Genomic DNA, 24244 nt, shown 5'->3' with positions numbered 1-24244 from the left:
TAAAGAGTTGCAGGAATGAGGCTTATTACCTGCCTGTTGGTTAGTACTCAGACAAATTAGCCTGCTAGTTCAACAGGCATATGGATCCATTTATGTCATTTGAACTGCATTTGCATATATGTTCCATGCTGGGCAGCTGAAAAAGAGAAGCAGAGAAGTGGCAAGCACAGGAAGCCACAACTGGCAGCTTGGTAATTAATATAGCTAAAGTTCTTATCTCAAATGCACAGAACTTGTAAGATGAATGCAATTAAAAGTATACTGAAATTTCTGAGTCCATGTTACTTAAAGTTTGAGTGCTGTGGGCTTAAACAGTAACAAATATTTTCTGTTTTATAGCCTCTCTTGCTGAGTATTTTGAAGCCAAAAAGTACTAGCAAATATGACATGTTCGTACCTCTATACCTTCTGAAAGAAGGGTAGTATGCCTTTCAGATCCTTGCTGCACATTTTGTATTTGTCAGCTATGAGAGCAGGACTGTATGATTAAAAAATGCACATAGTACTAACGAGTAAATACTTTGTTTTTCTAGGAAGCTTTACTGGGAGCAGGAGGGGGGAAGAAATAAAAAAAATAATTCTATTTTCCCAGATTTAAATCTCATCAGACCAGCAGCATGACACAATATGTAAGAATTTGTTATCTTGAGTTTTGTAACCTAGAACGTGTCCTCAAAAAGAGTATCTAGATCTAACTAGAAGACTTGTAGTGATGGTTTGTTTCAGTGAGAGTCATGATCACTAATTACAAGTAGATGTCTTATTTTCATTAGTACTTGCTTTAGTTTGTTGATCATCTTATATTTCTGCTAGATTAAGCATTCTCATTTCTTAATTTCCATTGGTTTTTCATTTGTTTTAAGCTTTCTGAAGCAAAATGCCTGAAGTAAAGGCAATGTTGGGCTTGCAACAAGACTGCATCTTACTTGGTCATTTAAAATTTTCTGCTCTTTAACTATAACCCTAAATTCAAAGTGAAGAGCACTTTAGATGCTCTTTTATGATATAATAGAGAACTCAAACTGAAAACCATAAATCTTTTGAGAGCTGGCAGCAGCAAACGACGTCTTAACCACAAACCCAACTGAATGTTTTATCTTGCATATACACGTTTTTGCCTATGAATGTAATTTTCCAGAAATGACCGTCAGTTGAATGACTTTGACAGATGTCACTGTCAGTTGGTCGTCAGGGAAAATGGCCTATGATACGCTGACTAGTACATCACCTTCAGCCCTTACAGAAGGTGAATATGCTACTGCAAGTGTATTTTTCTTGCCTTGGTTCTTACAGGAGTTTAATATAAGTTATTGTCCATTACATAGCAAAATGTTTTCAGTCCAATGGGGGTAACAGGAAAAAAGAGACAGTAACAGTAGCATCCGATCTTATTGTAGCAGCGATAGTACCAATAGCCCCTTCAGGTGCTATAAGGCAGTTTTGAGACTTTTCTTACCCACAGAGTGGAGGTCTAAAGTATTTGTGTGTCTTAAGAAGCTTGTGCTCCTAGGAAGTTTCTGGATGGTCCTTGTGAGTGAGATAAGACTTTAGGAAGAACGAGTCATTGCACTATTAGAATGCTCTCCTGAAAACACTAAAACTACCTCCTAGCAAGACAGGTTTTGTGATATTAGCAAATTAGGGACTTTTCTTAAAACATCACTTAATCTTTAGTTTTTAATTCTAAAGTCAAGTATAGCATCTCTAACTTTACATTGAGTCATAGGCTTAGCATAAAAAGCTGAATAACTTGCAATATGAAAGCATGTTTTTTGTTTGTTTGTTCTAGGTTTTGTTTGATTTGGTTGTTTAGATTTCTCTTCAGGAGCAAATTTTTGTAACCATATAAAGAATATTCCTTGACTTAATGATTAGTAATAAAGAAAGAAATCAATGTTAAGAATTATTAGGAACGTAATAGAGGAATTAAATAGAAAATACCACTGATTATTTAAATCTGCAACAAACATACAAGAACTGTGTGCAATCCTTTTCTTCATTTCAATTATGGATGGAAAAAAGGTTTAGAGAAGGATGACAAAGATAATCAAATTAACAAAACTACCTTCTGCATGAAGAAAAAGCATACTGACTAGGAACCTTCAGGGGGAAAAAAAAGTAAAGAAAACTAAGGGGTATATGGAAGGAGGTTTACAAAATCAGAAGTGTAGAGGAGAGGGTGGATAGGGTCTTATTTCGGTTCCACCATAAGAATGAGAGGCATAAAGTAAAACCAGTGGTATTCAGAGCAAACCAAGGAATATGGTTCTTCACACAACGTATTAATAAGCTGTCACATGGTATTATGGATAGTGAATATTTACATGATCTCGAAGGGTGACGGTTCAGATTCCTGGAAGAAAAATAACTTAAGTACTGTTATATAAAAAAGATAACATTTCTGCTCAAGAAGTTTTTGAGCTGCATCTTGCTAAGGTCTAGAAAATATTCTGGGGAAGTATAGCTATGTGCTTGCCTTCATCTTCCCTAGGCACCTGCTGTTGGTCACTGTAAGGGTCAAGATAGTAGGCTAGACAGACTCTCTTTCCCCCGTATTTTCACTCAACATACAAGCTGCATCTATTTCAGAAATATTTGAGGGTACCTAACAGGAAAACAGAAAGTAGGAAAACATTTTGTACATTATGTCAGAATTTACCTCTGGGGAAAAAAAAAAGTCTTGCCTCTGAAAAAGAAACATTACTTTGAGGATACAGCTGTCTGACAAAGGCTTTATGGGTTTGGTATTTATTGCTTCTCAATCACTTCTGGTTCAAACAGGTTATTATTGCAAAAAAATTCTCTCTTTGGGAGCGATGCAGGCCATTTTGCATTCTGGTGGCTGTTATGTTGAGATGGTAGGCAGTGACTGTTTACTTAGTGGTACGAGTTATACAAGAATTCCTAAACATTTCTCACTTAACCTATACAGGCTATACTGTCTATGAAGGCAACTATATGTTGATTTGGTCAGCTAGTTTTTAAATTACTAATATATTGCATCAAACAGATTTTGCATCTTTTAAAAAATATGTGCTAGGATTCTTTCAGGTCCTTACTGGTTTCCTTCATTGACATTTTACATAGTTTTCATGGCTATCCTGTTTGGACAACAATGTATTTCATATTCACTTTTTAAAAATAGAAAATAAGAAAGAAAATTTTAGTAATGTCTGTTACATATGAGCAAAATAACTAAGTTAATTTGATACATGCTGCCTGAGTTATTACTATTATTAGTCTTGTCTCCTCTCTTGCTTAGTTTTCTCATTTCTTATTGCTACAGTATTTTAACTTCAATTACTAAGAGAGATTAAATAGTTGCTTGCTTTTTTTTTTTTAATGGGGAAAATAAAGATCTCTTAATCTGTCAGCTGCTGGGGGTTTGGGGTTTTTTGGTTTTGTCTTAACTGAGATCACTTTTTATTATTTTTTTTTCTTTTTTACTAGTCTGTTAGTTCTCTTACTTTATGCTGCCTAATACTTTTGTTTGTTTCTTCCTTGCATTTTCCTTATTTTTTGCAGCCAGAAAGTTTTTGTCCCAAATACAAATTCATTTCAGAGAATTCAGTTTCAGAATCAACACAAACCAATTCTCAGTGTTTTCAAGAAAATGTAATCCTTGCTAAATTATACAATTCACATTTTTTTCTCCATCTGATCAATTTAATGAAAATAGACTCTTGTCTTTCTCAATTTGTACTTATTATGTGCTTTGTCATGTAACAGTACTTGCCTACTGATAGAAATGAGTGGTGTTTTTGCATAAGCCTGGAAGATAGCACTCGATTATTCAAAACATCAGTTCTTATATAAAGATGACATACCAAGGAAAAGAAACTTGGTAACATGTGGGTTTTGGTTTTGGTTCATGCTCTGTAGTGGCTTGCTGCAGGTTCCTGGTAGTCATCTCTAGCTGTATTGTTTGAGCTTTTACAGATGCTGGTCTGCATTCCCTGCTTCTGATTAAGTTTTATGGCTTTGCAAACCCTGCTAAATCACCTTTACAAATTTGTGATCATATTAGGTTCAAAGAGGATTTATTAATTTTTTTTTTTAACAGAAAAAGAAAATAATCTTAGTCTTGTAAATGCTAGGTATCTGGAGAAGAAAAATCCTGGATTTATAGCCAATTTCCCCTATTATATAGTATTTGTTATTACTATTCCTCTTCTTCAATGTTGCAAGATAAAACAAAACATTAAGCTACATATTTTATTTGGGGAAGGAGGAATATTTGGCTTTGTTGAGTTTTGGTGGGGTGTTTTTTGTTTGTTTGTTTGTTTCAGAACTAAGTATAAATATTTCCAGAGGCATGTAGTTGTATATGAGTTTGTTTCCCTGCTCCATCAGTTGTGATTGGGGGGGGGGGGGGGGGGGGGGGGGAAGTCCTGTTTTAACAGAGGGAAAACAACCAGTTAAGCCTTGTCCTCCCTTTCTGAGCGTGCATACCTGTAAGTTACCACAGTTTAAAAAGGAGTATTTTTGTGGGAGCTGTTTGTTAAAATAGTATTACCTGCCTGGATTATTTGCTTGCTTTCTTCTATTCAAAATAAGTAGTAATTTTTAAATGGAAAAGAAAGCACTTTTGTAATGACAGAATCAACTTACTGTAAGCCTCATCTTGTCCTTAAATTACATTTTCATTCCTATAGAATGAAGAAATAGAAAGATATGTTGCGGAGTATGCCAAGTTGGAAAAGGAGCACTTCCCTTGCTTTCAATACAGGACTGAACTTGATGGAGAATCAAAGATTGTTTTTGCAACACAAAATGTTGGATTTATGTTGCTGTCAATTTTGCCAAGATTAAGGCAGTTGAAAACCAAAACGTCTATAGATTTCTTCATCATGTACTGTTCTGCCTAAAATGCAAAACAGTAGGAATGAAACTTTCTCACTGAGGATAGTGGAAAATTTCGTTACTGATTTTTAATAAAATTTTGGATTTTACTAGTATTGGAATATCAGCTTTTTTTTTTCCCCTAAGCAAATAATGAACATGGCTCTAATTTGTATCCAAAGTGGAAAGTCTTATAACAGTGGCTTGAGTTAGACTGACAGTCAAAAAATTGGTAAACTTTTCTACTAATTAAGTACAACGCAGATTCTTACTGCATTTTAACACTTTGGTCTTCGAATTGAAAATAAAATCTTGCTGAAGGGAGATAGGAAAAATCATGGAAATCGAGAAAGCAAATCTTTAGAGTAGAACAAAGCAATGCTGTCAGAGTTAAGTATGAGATGCCAAAAGGGGAAAATATGTATTTAAATCCCATATTTGTAGAACCTTTATAACTACAGTTTTTCTGTAGCTAACCCATCTTAAGCAACATTTTGACTATGTGTTTTATTCATTTTATTTTAACTAGCCTGGTAGCATGCATATGACTGAGCAGCAGGATGTCTTTCATGTACAAAACACTCGCCAAATATTAGTAAAACTGCACTCCTGTCAATCTTTTATTTAAACAAAAGCAAAAAGAACTTGGAGGCCCCAGCAGATCTAATAAAGATTTGTGTTGCTTTCTACCAATACAGGATGATTACAAGTATGGGGGGATAACAAGGTGAAAATTCCTGATATGCAAGTATAAGTAAATATTTTCATAAAGTATAAATGCACTGTAAGAGTACTGGGGACATGCTTTCTACTTTCCATAGATGTCTTATGGCCTTCTGCCTAATCTTTGGAAACAATAACTGTGACACTGATGTATTCAGTGCTATTGTGCCTGTTGTATTAGGAAAAAAAACTAAAAAAACTACTTCAGAGTAAGATATTCTGTTTAAGACGCATTTGGACAAACCAGGGGGTAAATCTGCCTGGGAAAATGGGATTTAAGTGTCTAGAAAACAGGATTAGCCTTTTCCATTTGATCTTTGGTGAAATCATATTGAACTGAGATGTTTCAGAGTTGACAGCTCCTAGTGAATTCGCTTTTTCTTCATGTTACTGAATTGGAGAGCAGAGGCCACAGGCCCTGCTGCCCTTTTATTGTCATAGCTCTGTTGAGTCAATTCTCATGCAAGAACTTGTGTTGCATATATTGAGTAGCTAAGGCTTCACTAATAGTATTTGACATTATAATAGATTTCCAGCCAAAATTATAGAGAAATATTAGATGGATTCAAATCTCTGTGATTAATAGGATATGTTACTTCACGCAATTTTTTTTACTTCTTTGAAGTAAGAATACATAATGAATGTCATAATGTATTTATAGTCTTTGCAACTTCCTAGAATTACTACCTCTCAAGTAGGTGGCAAAAAAGGTAACTAACAACTATTTCTTTCTTGTTTTAATAAAAATCAAACATAAGCTTCTAGTTAATACAAAAAGAAGGTTTTTGTGCTGCTTTTTACGTAATTATGTAACGATGAAGGCCACATACATGGTATCACTTTAAAAAAATCCTACCACAACTGAGAAATTTATCATGTGGCAAACCAGCTAAACTCAGGAGAAAAAAATTTCAGTGGAGTTATTATCTGTGCATAATTTTGTAAGAGACAATCAGCATTCTAAATAGAAATTAAAAGTACAGTGCCCCTGAAGAATAGATCTCTTGTGGAAGTTATATCTCAGCTGGTTCTCTTTCTATTCTGCTATTAATTCAGTTGAGCAGTTTGCGTTTATTGCACAAGAAAGTTAGGGTGAGCAAGTATAGAATCTCCTCATCCACAGGTAGACATTTAGTGTTTGCAATGAGAATGTGTATAGAGATATTGAGCAGAATTTTCTAAGCTGGATCTCAAACATTAGAGAAACCAAGTGTTGCATTTGGAGAAACTAAATTTAGTAGCTCTCATAAAACCTGATACTTCTGAAAATCAGACCTCTTGTATAAAATAATTGATATTTAGCTATAAAGGAAAGAATACCTGAACACAGTTGTCTTGTTTCCATTTATTTCATCCTTGAGATACACAAAGGAAAAGCAATGCTGTTCAAATTATAACCATGAATTTGGTTCCAACAGAAAGATCAACTTGTGGGGAGTTTTTGCATCTGTTTTGCTGAAAAAACATCCCATAATACATGCGGAGTGTAAGGACTACCACAGGGCTATGTGAGTAATGAAACTCTGTGTGCTTCTCCACTACTTCGTGAAGTTCTGAGACTCTTACTGAAAAGACCATTCCACAATAGCGTTCAAAAAGCTGATCTGGACATACAATCAGTCATGGATAACTGGACCAGGACCAGTGATGATCAGAGCTATGTTTTTGAATCAAAGGAGTTCCTTTGTGATGAGATAGACATACAGGAGTGCGCCTTGTCTCAAGTATCTGTATTTCCAACTTAGAAGACTTTATAATTGTGGGTAAAATGCTTCCTTTTTCTCACCTCCTCAAGCAGTACTGTGGTGATTGCAATGAGCAAACTGTAAGTTAGCAACTCCCAGCTGGGTTGTTGCATTCTTTTTTTTTTTTTTTTTTTCTCGGATGCTTTTTTTTCCTTTTCTCCTTTTTGTTGGTGGCAGAACAGTATTTTAAATCTTGTCTGAAAGAGGAAAAAATAGTGATGTTTAGATTTTTAATACTTAACATTAGCCATGTTGTTCATCCATGATATCATCTAACAGGCTTTGTGTGAGGCTTTGTTAAATGTATTTTTACCTTGTAAGACACCTTTCTGCCCACTACTTTACCTGGCAGGCTTAGGATATGTTCTGTGTATATTATGCGATACACATATCAGTTCCAGGAATTAACATACTCTATAAAACACAGTAGTTCTATAGAAATCTCTCCTCATTCACTCACTCAAAGAAGAAAGGAAAAAAAAAAAAAAATCCAAGATCCTTTATTATCATACAGAGTCCAGCAAGGCAATTTACCGTGTTAGGTGAAAATCCTCATAAATTTATGATTATCAGTAATACATGTTGTAAAGGCTTGTAGTTGTGGTGCAAGAAAAAGGAAAGAAAAATGGCATGCTCATTCTTATGGCAAAAAAAAGGTACAAATACGGTTTCTTCTTCCTTGATAAAACTGTAACCTTTATTTATTGAGCAGTATCTGCTCACTTTGCTAACCAGAATATTTCAAATGCATTATTCCTGGAATACTGAAGAAGCCATGAGAGAGTCAGCTGGACCTATGTATAGCACATTCATCACATCAAAATTGTTAGCAAGTTTCTCTCACAAAGTAGTCCTCTATGAGAGGTTCTTTAACTAGAAAGCCAAAGTGTGTTTTAGTTTTCAGAGTTTTCAAGAGTGGCAGCAACAAAGAGGGGGGATGTGTTTTCTGGGTTTTTTGGGGGGTTGGGGTGTAAAATGAGAACCTATTGATATGTAGCCTTTGGAGGGGGAAAAAACCCCAACCGCCACTAAAAACACTCCTCCACCCTCCCCCCAAAAAACCCCATGAGGCCCCATCAGGAAGTTTTGAAGACTCTTTTAGGTATATTTGCACTTGTAGAAGTCTACAGCATGAACTTCCTTGTGAGGAAATCCTAAGCCCTGAGGAAGTAGTCTCAGAATTTGAAAATTAGATTTTTAAAAATCAAATTATTACTCTAGTCATAATAAGGTACTTACTCTAGTTAGTGTTTCTTTAAAAAGATCCAAATGAAAAAAAATCAAATGAAAAAAATCAAATTAAAAAAATCAAATGAAAAGCAGGGTTTCTTTCTTTTCTAACCTACAATCTATTCTTTATCTGTTTCTTGCTCTACCTCCACTTTTTAAGCTTTTTCCATCTCTGCTCATGTTTAAAATGTGATTGTCTTCATTTAATCGGTTGCCTACTTGCTCACTTTGTAGAGCACCTAGTACTCTTTATGGCATATTTCATAAAAGCAAGACTGTGTCCCAGAATTCAGTCCGAATTTCAGATCATCTAGCAATATGCTATTTCTGTTCTGCTTGATTTTGACAGCCCAAATGTCTTTGGTGGGAAACCTGTCTTGGGTAGAAATCAGTGTACTTTAATAGAAATCACTCCATGGGAAAGATGAGACCATTAAGGATCTAAAATAGACATCTGAGCACCAAATTCCTAGATGAGATCTACACAATGCTGTGGCAAAGCATCTAAGGCAGCACTCCTTGCTGCTGGCAGGTAGCTCTGTTAGGCAAAATGATGTCAAAGTATTCACTTTAGATACTCATTTGCTATATTAGTACATGCTAGACTTTGGGTTTCTCCCCGCCCCCCCGCCACACCCCCCAGCTTGATGTACAGAAAAAATGCATAAAATCTGGGCTTTATAAAATAATCTCAATAGCTCTAGGACTTGACTCTGCCTTCTCCTTCATGGATGACTGTACAGAACTTCCCAAGTAGTGAAGCAAAGAAAGAACTGCACTTAGCTAATCGCCAGATCTGAGGGGAAAAAAAAAAAAAAAAAAAAAAAAATCATGTGTCTGTTCTGTTTCTTCTCTTCCCATGCAGCTGAGGTCATCAGCTTTGAGAGGTTGCTTTGGACTGCATACTAGTCGTAAAACAGACTAAGGTAACATCAGAAATGGGAAATTTGGAGAAAAAGAAGATTACTGCAGATACAGATAAGGAAAAAATAAACTTTCGAGTATCCCTTCCGTGCATGACTTGGACTCCTGTACGGATATTGGCCCTGGCTATAAGAGCTCTAACTGTGGATAATTCAGAAAAAGGGCATTAATTTTAATTTCTGATTATTGAGCGTATTCAGGTTGCTAGTAGAGTGTGAATATTGTACTGCTAGGAAAGAGATCATACCATAATCACAGTGTATTACAGGTGATGGAGATGGAAAAGGACTTTGCACTATATATTATATTTAACAGAACAACATAATTTTGCTCTCTTGATGTAACTTTTGTCTAGATATATTAGTTTTCAACTGTGTCCTATGGAGAAGAAAACATCTCTATAACGAAAAGTAATTAAAAAAAAATCTTTCTTTTACTGCTGTAAATAATACTTTGTTCTAAGTCTCTATAGTGACTGATTATGAAAAGTTCTCAGAATTAGCAAAAATAGCTGTTACAACAAGCTGTTTCAAATACAGTTTATATTACAAATGTTTAAAAAAAATTGCAAAACTTTAAGAGCCACTGGTAGTTATCTCAAGGACATTCACTAACTATCTTCTAACATGACTTTAACTTCACTTTGTAACTTTTTAGACTGACTTCAGCCAATTGCAATGTGATTAACTTTTTATTTGCTAATTTGATAATTCTCCAGTAAAACCTACTGACATGTCTAAACATTGAGATCTATCACACGTTTCAATTTTTGTTCAATAAAGAGCTAAAAGAATAAGCAAGACATAAAGCTAAAATGAAAGCATGAAGTCAGTCAGTCAACAATTAAACACTTCTCATATTTTTATCAGGTATGCCACTATTACCTTTGCTCCATTTTGATAGTCAAATTTCCAAGTTGGAGATTAATTTCATGGATTTAATCACTTGTGTCACTTAAATTCCTGGCCCCCTTTCCTCCTATAATTCTTGTACAACCCCTTATGGCATTGGGGCTCCCCAGGGACAGATTTTCCAATGTAGATTCTCAGCACGAGTCTTCTCTTCTGTAACTTTAGGGATCTCAAAGTTAGCATATAGTCTACCCCTATTACCAACAGAGAGAAACCATATTTTAGTGCATGTCCTTAAGTGCCAAAGAAATGGAGAATGAGTTCCTCTTTGGAAGGGGCCTGTTGCTCTCCATTGACTGTAATGGACAACCAGACACTTGGCTTTAAATTAGAACCTTAATTCTGGGATGGCAAAAGGGAGGCAAGAATCTCTTCCATTTATTTTACTCTTTCTGGGTGCAATTAGTTTTGCTGAATATCTGCCCACACATGACTACTGTTGAAAACAATTGTAATTCTCCTTTTGGATTTCACATTCTTTGGCCCCGTGTGTCAGTGAATGCTGGCATGATGTAAGAGGCATATCAAGGCAACGGTGCCCTTGAGGCATCCTGGCATTTGCATGAATTTGTGGATTTCTGTGTATTGTGGAGGTTGGAACAAATACAGTTCAACTGATGAACTGAAGAAAAGGTCAAGCAAGCAGAAACTTTTTTTTTTAATCTTTGGTAAAAATTAGTAGAAATGGCCTGTAAAGTTCTATTTTTAAGATTAACTGCTTTCTTTCATTAAAAAGATAGTTTAATGTGCTTTGAAATATCAAACTGACAGCTCTGTTTTGTTCAAATCAAATGGTTTGGCTTGTGTCTTAGGAGGGGGCAAAAAAAGGAGTTTGCTTATAAGGTCAAGTATTCAAGCCAACCTGAAAGAATGAGTAGTGTTATAATTACTCCCACTGCTGTGCAAACATGAAGCTGACTGATGAAATGAGCCTTCTTAATTATGGACTTTGATATTCTATATTTAGGGTAAGCTTTTGGAAACTCGCTGAGTTTAGTCCCAGCTCTTCTTGAACTTGACCGAGTAGACTGAACTCAAAAAGTTGTTTTATTCCTACTGGCACTCAGCCTTATTATTTAGCAAGGCATCTGTTACACAGTTTAACTAAACAATAGGTCACAATAAATATGCAGAAAACCCCTTGAAACTACTGTAGTGTATATAACAACTAGACTTTGAAGGTCTGTTTGGAAAAAAGGGAATACACTTTTCCTCCGTAGTTTTAAAACTCAGATGACTTTTCAAGACCTCCTAAGAATATTAACAGCCTTGCTATTAATATCATTACATGAATACATCTCTTTCCCATTGACTGAAAAAAGCCTTATCCTTTTTGGATAGATCATCAACACACTTGGATAAGAGCAAGAAAAGGAAAATTCACTTACAAAAATCAGATGTGATTTGAAAGAAGCCTATTAAAATATAAAAGGATATAATTACAATTAATAATTGCTCCTAATTCCCTCTGTCTGCTTTGGCAATTTCAGTGCAAAACTGTGGACTACAAACATCAGCCTATCAGGTGACTATAACAGTCATTTCAGAACTGTGTGGAAACAAATATCCCTTTGGACTATTTTAATTTTTATGTAATTTTACCAGTTAGAATACTAGAACTCCAAAGGTCCACTAGTAAACATCTATTTTCATTGTAAGAGAGTAGAGACTTACTAGGAGTAACCCAAGAGCAAAAAGTGTGTGGTGCAGCTGTCTGCTATTTGCAACCCCTCGTAAGCATAAAAATGCATTTAAAGCTATAGCATAGCTTGTATCATCTCTCTTGTGGCTGTCTTTGTTGCAGCAGCACCGTGTGGTTTGGGTTCACTGAACTTCACCAGGTTCTCTGACAGTCTGACCTCCTCTGTACCTCCGCAGCTGGGGCGGCTCAGCGCCCAGCACCGGCACGTTCCCTCATCCCGCAGTCCTTCATCTGTACAGGGGCTGCTCCTGACTGGTCCCATCTCAAAAGAACAGAAAAGTAAAATGGAAGTATGAGCAGGACTTTTCTCTATCCTGCTTAGGTATGATAGCTGTAAGTGGCCCTATAGTTATACCAAGGGACTAGAACACAATTATGACTAACCTGCTGGGGTTGGTAGGGACAAAACCCAAAATCTGGCTCAAAAAAAAGGCAATGACAAAGCTGGCTTTTTGACTACTCAAAATTTTAAAGCAGGAAAGGTAAGCAAAGGTGACACCTGTGCATCTCTGAAAATTGATTTCAAAAAAGGTAGGTTCAAAAATATGGATTATTATATTGAAATATCCATGTTTTAAGTTTGGGTTTTTCTGTTTGTTTGCATTTTTTTGTTGTTGTAGTTGTTTTTTGTTTGGGTTTTTTGTGGTTTGGTGGTTTTTTTGGTTTTTTTGTTTTGTTTTGTTTTGTTTTTTTTTTTTGTTTTTGTTTTTTTTTTAATGCTTGTGTCTCTACCTCCTCCTCCTCTATCCAGATCAAGTGGTTACCCTGGGAAGATGCCATCGCTGCAGGGAGTCTTACTAAGAAGCTGGCGTTGTTTTTAGTTTTGAATACAGTCAGGCTTATATTCATTATCAATAGAGAAGATTAGGTTGAGTTCCACAGCTGGAACCTGCTACTGAAAATGGTCTGTTGCTCTACCCTTTGCACTTAGGAGTTTTATGCTGGGACAGATTAATTGAAGTGTCCCTGTGGAGTATAGCTGTAGGTTTGTGATGGGATAGGAATTTTAAAAATAGATTAGGCCCAGCATGCTTACCCGCTTTTTAGATCAGTAGTGGCTGCTTATATTCAAGTTACAAAGAGATAAGGAACCCAAAGGACGATGGATGTGCTGTACTGAAGGCTGCTTTGCCCAGCAATGTTCTGGTTCCATGTTGCGTGCAGCAGCTGCCTAGCCTAGCCTGAAGTGTTGAAAGCCAATAGACTGGCCAAAGGAGAGAGATTAACAGGTTGTGCTGAAAGGAAGAAACAGTCAAGAACTGGTCTAAGAATGTGTCCTATTGCATAAATTCATTAATCGTAAGGGGGGAAATTAGCATGGCTTTCACTGTATCACAGGGAACTAGGATCTGTGTCACCCAGTGTTGAGTGGTTAGGAAAATGAAATTTCCTGTCCAGACAGTGAAGGAAGGAATTGCTCGTGGCCTCTGATGCAATCTGTGTATCAATGCACCTTTGTTCTTTAAATCTTTGTCATTGTAGCTTTTTTTTTTTTTTAGCAGCTTTTGGAAAATGAAAAGGTTAGGGATTGAATTTTGAATTCTTAGAGATAGTGGCTTCTCATCCTTGTGCCCAGGATGTATCCTTAGGTCTGATAGCAACAATAACACTCTTGATTCAGCACAAAGCATACAACTTTTTGAAGGGAACATGTTATGGTTTTTATTAAGCAATTGTTTAGCAGAGAACAAAACCTTTTTAGTAACCAAGTTAAGCATGGTTCCAATTCAAACTAGTAGTAATAGTAACTTCCTGACCAAAAATTGGGGTGTAGGTTTCTTGTTTTGCTTTGTCATATCACTAAAAAAAAAAAAAAAAAAAAAAAAATCTGCTGCTTTACTGTTTTTCTGTGATATGTATCCAAAAAGCAGATACATGGGGTTTGGTTTATGTTTTTTCTTTTTAAGATGGAATGATGGTGATGGCAATAGCACTCTCTATTTATTTTATTGTAGAGTATAAAGAATATTTTATAGACTGGATTTCCTGTGTACTTCCTTCCAACCATATCTGTTGGACTGACTTCTGGTGCAAAAATGATGTGTAAAAATAAGTATTTTTGTTATGACTAAGTATACGTGGTCTGAACATGAGACTACAAGACAAGAACAAATTTACTTTGTGGTTTGGAACTGAATCAATGAGAAATTGATTCAGTTTCCCTCAAAATATAAGAAATGTCCTATTGGCTCAGACAAACCATCTGTCTAGACTGTCTATCTAGCTTTCTGTCTCCAACAGTTGCAATTGAACATGCTGTTTAGGGAGAGCACACATGACTGTCTGCTTCTGCAGTCCATTTCCTTCACACTTTTCCAGCATCTGCATTCATTGAATTAGGTATGCAACGTACTTCTCTACTCCTGCCTTTATTCTTTTTTTTTTGTGTATCAATTTATGGTCCTGATCTCCATTAATTTGTCTGATCCATTTTTAAACCTCACAGTTGTCTGCCTCCAACTTCTCATAACAACAAATTCCAGAAGTTCACTACCTGATGTGTCAAGGGAAAAAAACCAAAACCCAACAAACCCAAACCAAAAGCTAACCCAAACTACAAACCTCTCTTTCATCATTTTTAAACTAATCTCTAACTGTTTTTAACTATGTGAAAAATGAAGATGGGCCTAAGCAAGAATCTCAGATCTGAATATTCCCACATTTTTGGCATTTTTGGTTTCTGAAGCAGTAAGATGGACCAAAGCAAACTCTGCAGCCTGAACCAGCACGTCAGGAGAGAAGTTTTGACCTTCAGCCAAACCTTGCAATAGGTCACTAACAATGATTTACTGACCCTAAGAAATCAAGGGCAGCATAGGTGAAATACACCTTTACTTTGTTACATTTACAGATGAGATCTAGCTAGCAAGGACAGCACAGACAGGTAGGCTTAAAATTGGAAATAATTTTGATAAAGTCAAGAAACAGCTAAAAAAACCCAGGAGATAGTGGAGACCATACTGTTGGGAAATGTGAGTGCTCCACTTATGTTGGAAGAGTCAGATCTACAACTGTAGGAAAGGGAACAATTGGCTAGATAGAAAATCCTCAAAAAAAATCTAAGAGTTATTGCTGATTGCAAGCTGAATGTGAATCTGCCTAATAGGCAAATACCATACGGGAGTGTTATAAGGGTAAGCAGAACTTTAGAAAAAAAAATCTATGCAGAAATGTTGGAAAAACTGATCTTATAAGAAGATGGCTAAGTAAGAAAGGGTAAGTGTTCAAATATGTAAAAAGCTATTTTACATAGGAGAAAAGAATTGACTTTTGTAAGGAAAACCTATTGAATAATAAGGAAAAATGAGGATCATAATCAGTAATAATACATTACACTATTCTGGGCTTGGAAATAAATTTGTCTCAATACCATTTGGCAATTTTTTAAAAGTTTTAATACTTCAGCAATTTGCATTTGAAGGGCTTAGCATATTCTTAATTTCCAGAACAGCCAAAATATTGAACAGAAGGTTTGAAGCACTGAAGAAAAGGGGGAGGAATGCAGCAGAATATATAGGAGTGGAGAAGAGGTATGCAGTAGCTAGGTTAGTGGAAATTGCATCTCTTTATAGAAATAACTATTTCTGCCATTGTTTTAGCAATTATATAGAAATGTCTCCTGAATTGATTTCGGACTGTTTTGTCCTGTTACATTCCAAAATCTTGTAAGTATAGCTGGGGAAAAAAAATTCTGGATACATTCTTTATCTCGTGGATTGTCACTCAGAAGACTACTGCAGAAAGGTAGGTAACATGATAAGCGTTTCTATGTGTAGTGGTCATGTGCTGTTAAGTCCAAATATGTTTGTTGAATCTAAATTTGCTTATATAGTGACATGGCTTCAGTTATACACAGTTTAGATTGTGTGCAGCTTTCAGTTAAGAGGCAGCATAAATTTACAATCAGTCATTTTATTGTTTATAGTCAGAGGTTATAACAATGAGCATCATCACTATGTGGAGAGATTAATTAGTTTACATGTTAAATCAATATTATCTGCATATCTGTTCTTGTGTGAGGCCTTACATCACAAAAGGGAAGAAAAACTATGGTAAAGAGAAAGATCCTAACGTAAGACAGTTGAATAAAATGTGTGCTAGGGCTTTCTCCATTCTAAATTTAGGGCAGCTTTAGAGATATGTAATTTGCTTCGGGTAATTCAAACACTTTTCTTGAGATGCTGCCTTGTGCTGTCCATTTTTGCATCATACTAACCCCTTATTATAGCAAGGGTTGCAAGCATTTTACACTATAGCAGTAGTCCAGTCTGTAGCATAGAGAAATTCTAATGTTAGATGCCAATAGTCTTGATTTTAACGGTTTAGAAAGAGAATCCCCGAGAACAAAGAAATCCCAATAATCCTGTAATCCCTGAATATTAACCAGTGTCAAAGGGTTGAAGACTAAGGATTCTTGTCTTGTTAACTAATTTTCAAGAGGGACCAACTTTTATACTAAATGAAAGAGAAATTTTGAGATAATGAAGTGTGGGTTGCTAGGTCAAGCATTGCAGAAAATGATTTTGCAGCAGTGATGTCTTTCTCATTGAATTAAAGTATTCATCCTAGCAAAATTTTTAGAGAAAATGAATGGATAAAACTACATTTTGGGATCCCTAGCTGGAGGTTTGGTGTAGAACAGTTTCCCATGGGTTAAGTTTTACAGTGAGGATGCCTGATCAAAGTCAAGAAAAAGATTTCAGTTGCTTTTGATGATCTTCAAGCCACCATGCTTAGATCCTTTTCTAGGATCATATAAGAAAATACTAAATGAGGGCCTGTACAAAAAAAATATGTTTTTAAATCTGCTTGTGAGGAATGAGGAAGGCCATTATGCACATAATCAGTAAAACTGCAGTACTTCTAAATGCTTCTACTAAATCGTGTAAGTTTTTATATAAAGAAGCGGGTTTGAGGAAATAAGTGGATTACAGCCTGAAATCCACTGCACCATCCTTTTTAAGCAGCGAAGTATTCTCTTCCGTAGAAGTGGTTACTCCAACTGGATAAGCAATATGATAAGAAATGCGGAATGAAACTTGGGATTGAAAGATGAAATTGGCAGAAAATGCATTAGTGAGCAGCTGTTCTAGTAGTTTGGCACTGAATCTGAAATGCCTTTTTTCTTTCTTTTTTCCCCTACATGTATCGGGTTCATTTACAGTATTGACATAGGACTTTGATATTTAAGACACTAATCAATATCCAAATTTTCTTTTCCCATGCTTTTAAGCATTAGAGGAAATATCTGTAGAGGAACTAAGGACTGAAGCTTACTACAGTGCCTCCATCTTTTGGAACAACTCCAGAATGGCACTTCCACAGTCTTTTGAGTTGCTGAACTTGGAGAACAATGTTTTCTACCTTCAAGATTTACATTAAATATAAATTCCACTGAAACTTACCAGTAAGACTATGTGTGTTGAAACAAGAGCAAACCATGCTATCTGTGATTTTAACTCTTGGGCATGCCTCTCTACATCTATTTAAGAGGAGAATGCAAAGGAGATTTGTTTGAATCAAACACAAAAATTTAAACATAAGGAGAATGGAAATGACATTCTGTGAAAAGAAAACATTTAACGTTGGCATTTAACTCTACAATAAGCAAATAGACCAAATTACAATAGCATGCTACTGATTTTTCTTGCTGCTATTGACACTTTCTATTCCCTGTCTTGGCTCGTGTTTCTTCTACTGATTCCTCTCTGGCTTTTTGTACTGCTAATGAATGGAGATAGGAAACAGGTACTGAAACACATCCACGTTTCAGAAGCGGAATGTATCAGAAAGGAGCATACCAGCTATATCTAGACACACAAGAAGGATGTGCTTGACACATGTACCTTACACCAACTTGAAGAACAGAATAGGGTCTGGATTTTTTTTTAATGCAATTTTAAAACCACATCAAGAGAATTCATTTGAAGGAATCTTACATCTGACATAAAAAAATTCCTTTGTTTGTCAATAGCAGCTATCATTGCCATTGAAACATAACAGGGCAAGACCTAGACCTGTATCTCCACACTGTTAGGGATATGTCTGTAGTCATTTGTGTTTATAAGGTCAGCTCACTGTCAGTGTAGTGAGTGCTACTTGGAACTCTAATTGTCCTGTAGGCCAATTTCTGCTTAATTTGAAGACAAGTGGATGAATATTAATCATTAGGTGGTGGGGAAAGGAGAAAAGATTTTTAAATCGGTAAACCTTTAAATTAGCCATCTTTTATGGGATGGAAAGAAATACAGCCTGAATTGAGGAAAATCTTAGTGTCCCAGAGCTAATGGAATATTTATTTGTTTGTAAACAGAAGTTATAAAGTGTCATAGATTTCAACCACTTTATTTTAAAAACCTTATGATTAGGCCGTGACTTGAGGCACTATGACTATGATTACTAGCTTTCAATTATGACACTTTAAATTCGCTACACAGAGCATTTGGTGGAAATGCTCTCTTGCATAAAAGGCTTTGATCCTGTGATGGATGTTTTATGAATTGGCGGGGGGGGAGGGAAGGGACAGACTGAAAGTCCCAGGGAAATGGGGAAATAAATAATGAAGCCAGCTGATATTATGATGGCACAGCAGGAGTGGTATGTTCCATCCCTTTTTGTGATTTAGTTACGGGGAGGCGCTCCTTGCATGGTACTTGGTTATTGAAATAATTATCTGTGCGTGATTTGTCAGGTGGGTTTTATTAATGTGCTGCAAAAGAACTTGCTTTCTACACCAGTCTGTGATGTTTCTGAGAGATTTTAGCATGCTTAAACTGAAACCAGTAATGCTGTATTTCTGTTTAGATGGGGTTTGCGTCCTGGACTATGCTCTCTTTAGGCTTTAATCCTACGCTTTGATCTGCAGCGCTGTAAGGGTCCACTGAAGAACAATAGGCTTCTTAATTTATGTACGCTATTTTATATCTTCGTAGCTGTTCTGCTTAACTTCTACCACTGTCTTTGCTTCATGGCTTTACTGTGTTGTGAAGATGCTAAAAAATTGTTAGTGCTTTAATAACTTTCTAGTAACTGTAAGAACTTTAGAAATAGAGCTGCATTTTAAAACTTTGGATTTCATTCTGACTGCACATGAAGTGATTACTTCCTAGCATCAAAATAATTGATTTGTGTAGCAAGCTGAAATACCATCTTGAAAATGATAAGTAATAAATAAAAAAGAACAGGAGGTACTTAAAGGCCTGCTAGAGGCATCTTTATGCATAACCCCCAGAATGTTGTTCCCTGAGTAGTTACATAATGGGATTCCCAAAGAATAAGAGCAGTGTAACATGAGCAGACTGCCAGCATCCAGCCAAGGTAGTCAGGGATCTGCTCCCCCCTCCCCCCCCCCCGTTCGTTCCCATACGATCTTGTTACCAAAACATGTATAAAAGTGATGCAGAACAATTTGAAAAGCTTTCTAAATATTTACACAAGGTTCAATAATGCTGTTCACACTGAGCAAGAGTAATAGTACAGGGAATATAACTTTTTCCTATTGCACAGCTGAGATTTGAGCAGACTAGTGTATTTTGTTAGCAATGTGCAATCTGTTTTGGCTTTAGTGTTTGACTTTTTTTTTTTTTTTTTTTTTTTTACTTTTAATCACGGTGTCATTGGAACACAGTGTTTACACTCTGTTTTATTTAGGGCTCTGGATGGGGTGTAACTTTCTGTTCAAAGCTGGTTCTAACGTGTCATACCCTGCTTCTAACATGGGAAAAATCTTCTCTCCAGCCAAAAAAAGCTGCATACTCTCCCAAGTGCAGCTGCCACCACTGCTCAGCAAGTACCTGACTAGGATTAACAGCAGCTTTCTTGCGTGATTTCTCCGGGTGTGTTGCACCCAACTTCATCTGTCGGTTTCAGAGGCGAATGAAACGAGACGGCCGCTTCGCTTTTTCCTCGGGGCAGGGACCTACAGCGGGCTGCTTCGCCTTGGCGGAGCCAAGGCTCGGGGCGGGACGAGCCCAGCTCGGCCGGACTGCCTGTGCCCCTCTGGGGTGCGCAGGGGAGGCTCGGGCCTGCTCACCTCCCCTCATCTCCCCTTCCCCTCCCTTCCCGGCACGGCCGCGCCGCGCCGCGCCCCGGGCGGCCCTTCTGCCCGCGGCGGGGGGCGATCCGCTCCCCGGGGCGCCAGCGCTGCGCCAGCGGCAGGCGGCGCTGGGCGGCGGCGGAGGAGGAGGAGGAGGAAGGCCGCCGCCGGCCCCCTCTCGACGCGCAGAGGCGCAGGCAGAGGGCGCTTTCGCCATGCGCGGCCGCCGCCGCGCAGCCCCAGGCGCCGCGCTCCCCCCGGCCGCGCTGCCGCTGACAGGCGCCCGCAGAGACCTCCGCGGCGGGCGGAGCGGAGACCCTCGGCTCGGCTCGGCTCGGCCCGCGCGGGAGGGCGAAGGGAACTCCCCCGGTGCGCCCGGCCGCTCGGTCCTGCTCTGCCGCTCGCTCTCTCTCTCCCCCCTTCCCTTCCCTCCTCCTCCTCCTCCTCTCTGCGCTTTCCACCTCCTGAGTGAGCGCAGCCTCGGATGTCCGGTTTCCTGGTGGGTTTTTTACCTGGCAAACTCGGGATAACTTTGGTGACAATTTGCAAAGCGGCTGGGAAAGTTGGGAACTCCCCTGCCGGCGCCTGGGAGCTGCTGCTACCGCATCTTCTCCATCCCACGGATTTTACTGCCTTGGATATTGCGAGGGGAGGGAGGGGGGAGAGGAAGAGAAGGAGCCTCATAATTTCGCCTGCGTTCCTGCAGCCGCCCCGCGGCCCCGCTGCTCGCCCTGCCATCTTTGCACAATGCACTTGCTGGAGGTGCTCTCCCTGGGCTGCTGCCTTGCTGCCGGCGCCGTGCTCCTGGGACCCCGGCAGCCGGCCGCCGCCGCCGCCTACGAGTCCGGCCAGGGGTACTACGAGGAGGAGCCCGACGCCGGGGAGGCAAAGGTGAGCCCGCGCCCCCGCTGCAGATGCCAGCTCGCTCCTCTGGGCATGCGGCTCCGAGCCCGCTCGAACGGACCGCCTGGAAGTCGATAGTTGGGAGAAGCCTTTCTCAGGGGGGCTGCTTTAAACGCGGAGGAAGGATCTGTTTGGGGGGGGGGGGGGGGGGAATAAATATCTGGGTTTCCAGGGTTGCTGGAAGGAAGGTCGCACGGGGAGCGACGGCATTTACAAAGAACCGCAAAACACCTGATCGGCGGGGGCAGCCCAAGGGCTCCGCTCCTGCCGTGGTGCTGGGGCTGCCCGGCGGGGAGCGGTCCCGGCCGCGGCCCCGCCGCTAGCAGCGGAGCTCCGGCAAGGGCAGCGACCCGCCGGCTTCCCCGGACCCCCCGGCCCTGGCAGCTGGGGCGCTGCCCGCGGGGGGGCCGCCTCGGTACCCGGGGCCGTCTCGGTAGGGGCGAAGCTGCGGGGTCCTGCGGCGCGGCGGGCCGGGCCGGGGAGGGCTGCGAAACGCTCTGGGGAGCAGGCGTGCACGGGGGGGGGGGGGGGGGGGGGCGAGGCGATGACAACAAAACCCGAGACTTCCCATTTGTTGCGAAGTCTCTTGCAGTTATTGACACTCTGGATGAGTTGCTGCTGCGTGACGGAGTTGACAGGAGGTGACACGCTCGAGGCTGAAAATGTTCATTCTGCCCAGGCGCGCGGCGAAAGTTGGGCTTGAATTCTTAGATTCTAGTCACAAATACTTACAACTCTGTGTTAATTTTTGTTTGCGTAGGAAGTTTCGTAACGTAGACTTCAAGTACCTTTGGTGCTTGTGGTTTTGTAGTTCCCGGTATGCTGATGCATAAAAATGATGTATAGTACGTGGTTGTATAAGCATGTGGCATTACTAGGAAGATCTTTGATGTCTGAGCTTATGACAACTCTTACCCTCATCTCATTGTTTTGAAGATTTCTGACATACTTATTGAAAGCAATCATGACCCAGCTCATTCATTATTCATTTCAGTATGGGGTGGGGAGTGTGTGGATTGAAAGTTAAGCTGATCTGATTTTTTTTTTTCCCCATGTTGTTTGTTTTACTGAATAGAAATTTGGGAGATTTTACTGTAACTACATGGGAAGTCGAGTTTTGATAGTGTACGCTAGCTGTACTTATTTCAGGTGTTGTAGACCATACGTTGTTCACAGAATTCATGCTTTTTAAATAATATTCTGCACGGAAAAGGTTACTGAGTGTACTGTAGTCTCTCTTAAAATATTTTAATTACAGCCAAACGCTTGCATTGCAATGTTCAGAATGCTAATATGTTATCAGTGATCATATTGCTTAAACATTTATCAGGTATTTTTCAAACTGAAGTATTTAAAAATAGAAACACAAAAGCAATTCAGCTGGTCACTCTTATCACTTAGACTATTTATAAAAAAATGCAGAACTCAGTGGAGGGTAAAAATACCTCAACTCTTTCCAGCCCGTGACTCTAAGGCAGTTATTTACTTGTGAAACTGGTGTTTGAGTTATAAAGCCTCAGAATAGCTTATGCTGAAGGCATAGAAAGAATCCGAGCTGGAGCATGGTGCATATTTTGTACACTTAAACTGCTGAGGTAGAACAGCTGATAGTGAAGCTATTCCCTTAAGTGATGCTGTATGTACCCATGCACGTGTTGTGGACAGTCACTCGGTTTCTTGAAGAAGCTTCAAAGTCTTTTGGAGCTACCACTGCAGTGCATTATGTAGAAGTGCAAGTGCTCCCTGGAAAAAGGGGAACTGTCAGCAAACCAGAGGAAGAAAGGTCAAGAGACCGGGAAGTGAATGGGATAGCCTGCGTTAAGCGATTACGTTAACGGAGAAATGGTTTTTGCGCCTGCCTACTGGTGAGTAGTAGGGAGAGAGAAAGAATGACTTTGGATCCAAGCTGACTTAGTCACGTTGGAAGTCTTTAGTTGTGAGTTTGTTGCTTTTGCTGGAACTGTTTGAGTGAGTGAGTACTGTGCGTATTTGTTCCAGCGATGAGAGAATGTTGAGATGAATGTTTGAAGTAATTATGAAAGAATTGAATAAGTAAACTGTAAGTAATTGTTTCAAGGAAAATATGACTATATTGTCAGTGAAAAGTCATCTACTTGAACTTTCTTAACTTCGACAAAAAATGCGTGATCACTTGAGTTTGTGTTCATAGATGTTATGCTTCCTCTGTTTTTACTTTCTGCCCATATGCCGTACTGCCGCATGTTAAACTGATGCCTAAGTGCAGGTCATACAGCCTTTTGGGTCTGCTCTTTACACGATGTATTTATTTCTCTTTACTCCTATTTTAAGAACTTCAGCTTTAGAAACACTTTTAAAAGTATGGATGAAGTTGAGGGTCCTCCAACACAGGAGGAAAAGCTGGGCAGAAAATAAGGGAATTGTGGTTTTGTGCAGGTGAGTAAGTGTTATGCATTAAGCTTGTCCTAGAGAGATTTGCAGTGACTTGGAAGCGTTACAGATATGAATAGTAGTAGCTCTTCATACACAGCTCTTGCAAGGGCATGTTCTGCAGCAAGTGGGCACTGATAAGCTTGTGCAACACTGCCTCCCCCTTTTTTTTTTCTTTCTTTTTTTTTTTTTTTTCAGCCTAAGGGTAAAGTTCATTATTTAACAAGCTTACAGGGCCCAGATTAATACTTTTCAGCTGAACTCTCTGCTCAGTGGGATGGGAACGAATCCTGCCCGTAAATCACCTCTCTCGGATTTCCGGCAGCACAGGGGGTTGCCCTGCTGAGATGACCCCCTCACAGCTGCACCCAGCCTCTCCCTGGCAGGGCAGGAGGCAGGGTGGCCCCCGGCTCCGTCTCTCCGTCTGGGTGGCCTGCTGCAGAAGACAACCTGGTGTTTCAGTTCTCTCTCTGCTTCAGGTGGGACTGGGGGAATCAGCCCTCCTGCCCCCAGAGTTCCGGCAGTTTGGCAGGGACCCACCACCCAGCAGGGCTGCTCGAGCAGCTGCAGCAAGGAGAGGGTGAGCAGTTGTGTGACACCAGTGACTTGAATCCGTGGTGATAGGGTAACAATATCAGGAGTAGGTTATTATGGTAGCAATGGTATGGTGACAATAACTGGAAAGAAGCCACACAGCTGGGAGGGTTTGCTGAAGCTGCACCTTCGTTTTGTTGCATAGTCAAGCCTTTAGGATTATGTGACTATACAAAGGCAGTATTGGTCAATTGTCCCACGTGGTTTTAAGAGGTTTAAAACTATA

The 24244-nt window shown here is 39.2% G+C and overlaps 1 protein-coding gene and 1 long non-coding RNA gene across 2 annotated transcripts in view; one reads left to right on the top strand and one right to left on the bottom strand.

Annotated features, from left to right (window-relative positions):
• Window positions 1–412: 412 nt before the first annotated feature.
• On the bottom strand, window positions 413–12762 carry LOC138685517 (uncharacterized). Its single transcript, XR_011324820.1, has 3 exons — window positions 12050–12762; window positions 2325–2353; window positions 413–464 (listed from the first exon to the last, which is right to left on the bottom strand). It is a non-coding gene; the product is annotated as an uncharacterized lncRNA (long non-coding RNA).
• A 7937-nt stretch (window positions 12763–20699) lies between these two features.
• VEGFC (vascular endothelial growth factor C) overlaps window positions 20700–24244 on the top strand; it is an 82701-nt gene continuing 79156 nt past the window's right edge. The window contains exon 1 of the mRNA XM_069787453.1: window positions 20700–21003. Within this exon, the coding sequence (XP_069643554.1) occupies window positions 20860–21003 (144 nt within the window). The 5' untranslated portion in view covers window positions 20700–20859. The remainder of the gene's footprint in view (window positions 21004–24244) is intronic.

The sequence above is a fragment of the Haliaeetus albicilla genome, chromosome 1, assembly GCF_947461875.1.
Source record: "Haliaeetus albicilla chromosome 1, bHalAlb1.1, whole genome shotgun sequence".
Classification (NCBI taxonomy): Eukaryota; Metazoa; Chordata; class Aves; order Accipitriformes; family Accipitridae; genus Haliaeetus; species Haliaeetus albicilla.
The sequence above is the reverse complement of the archived record's forward strand: the minus strand, read 5'-3'. Positions and strand labels throughout refer to the sequence as shown.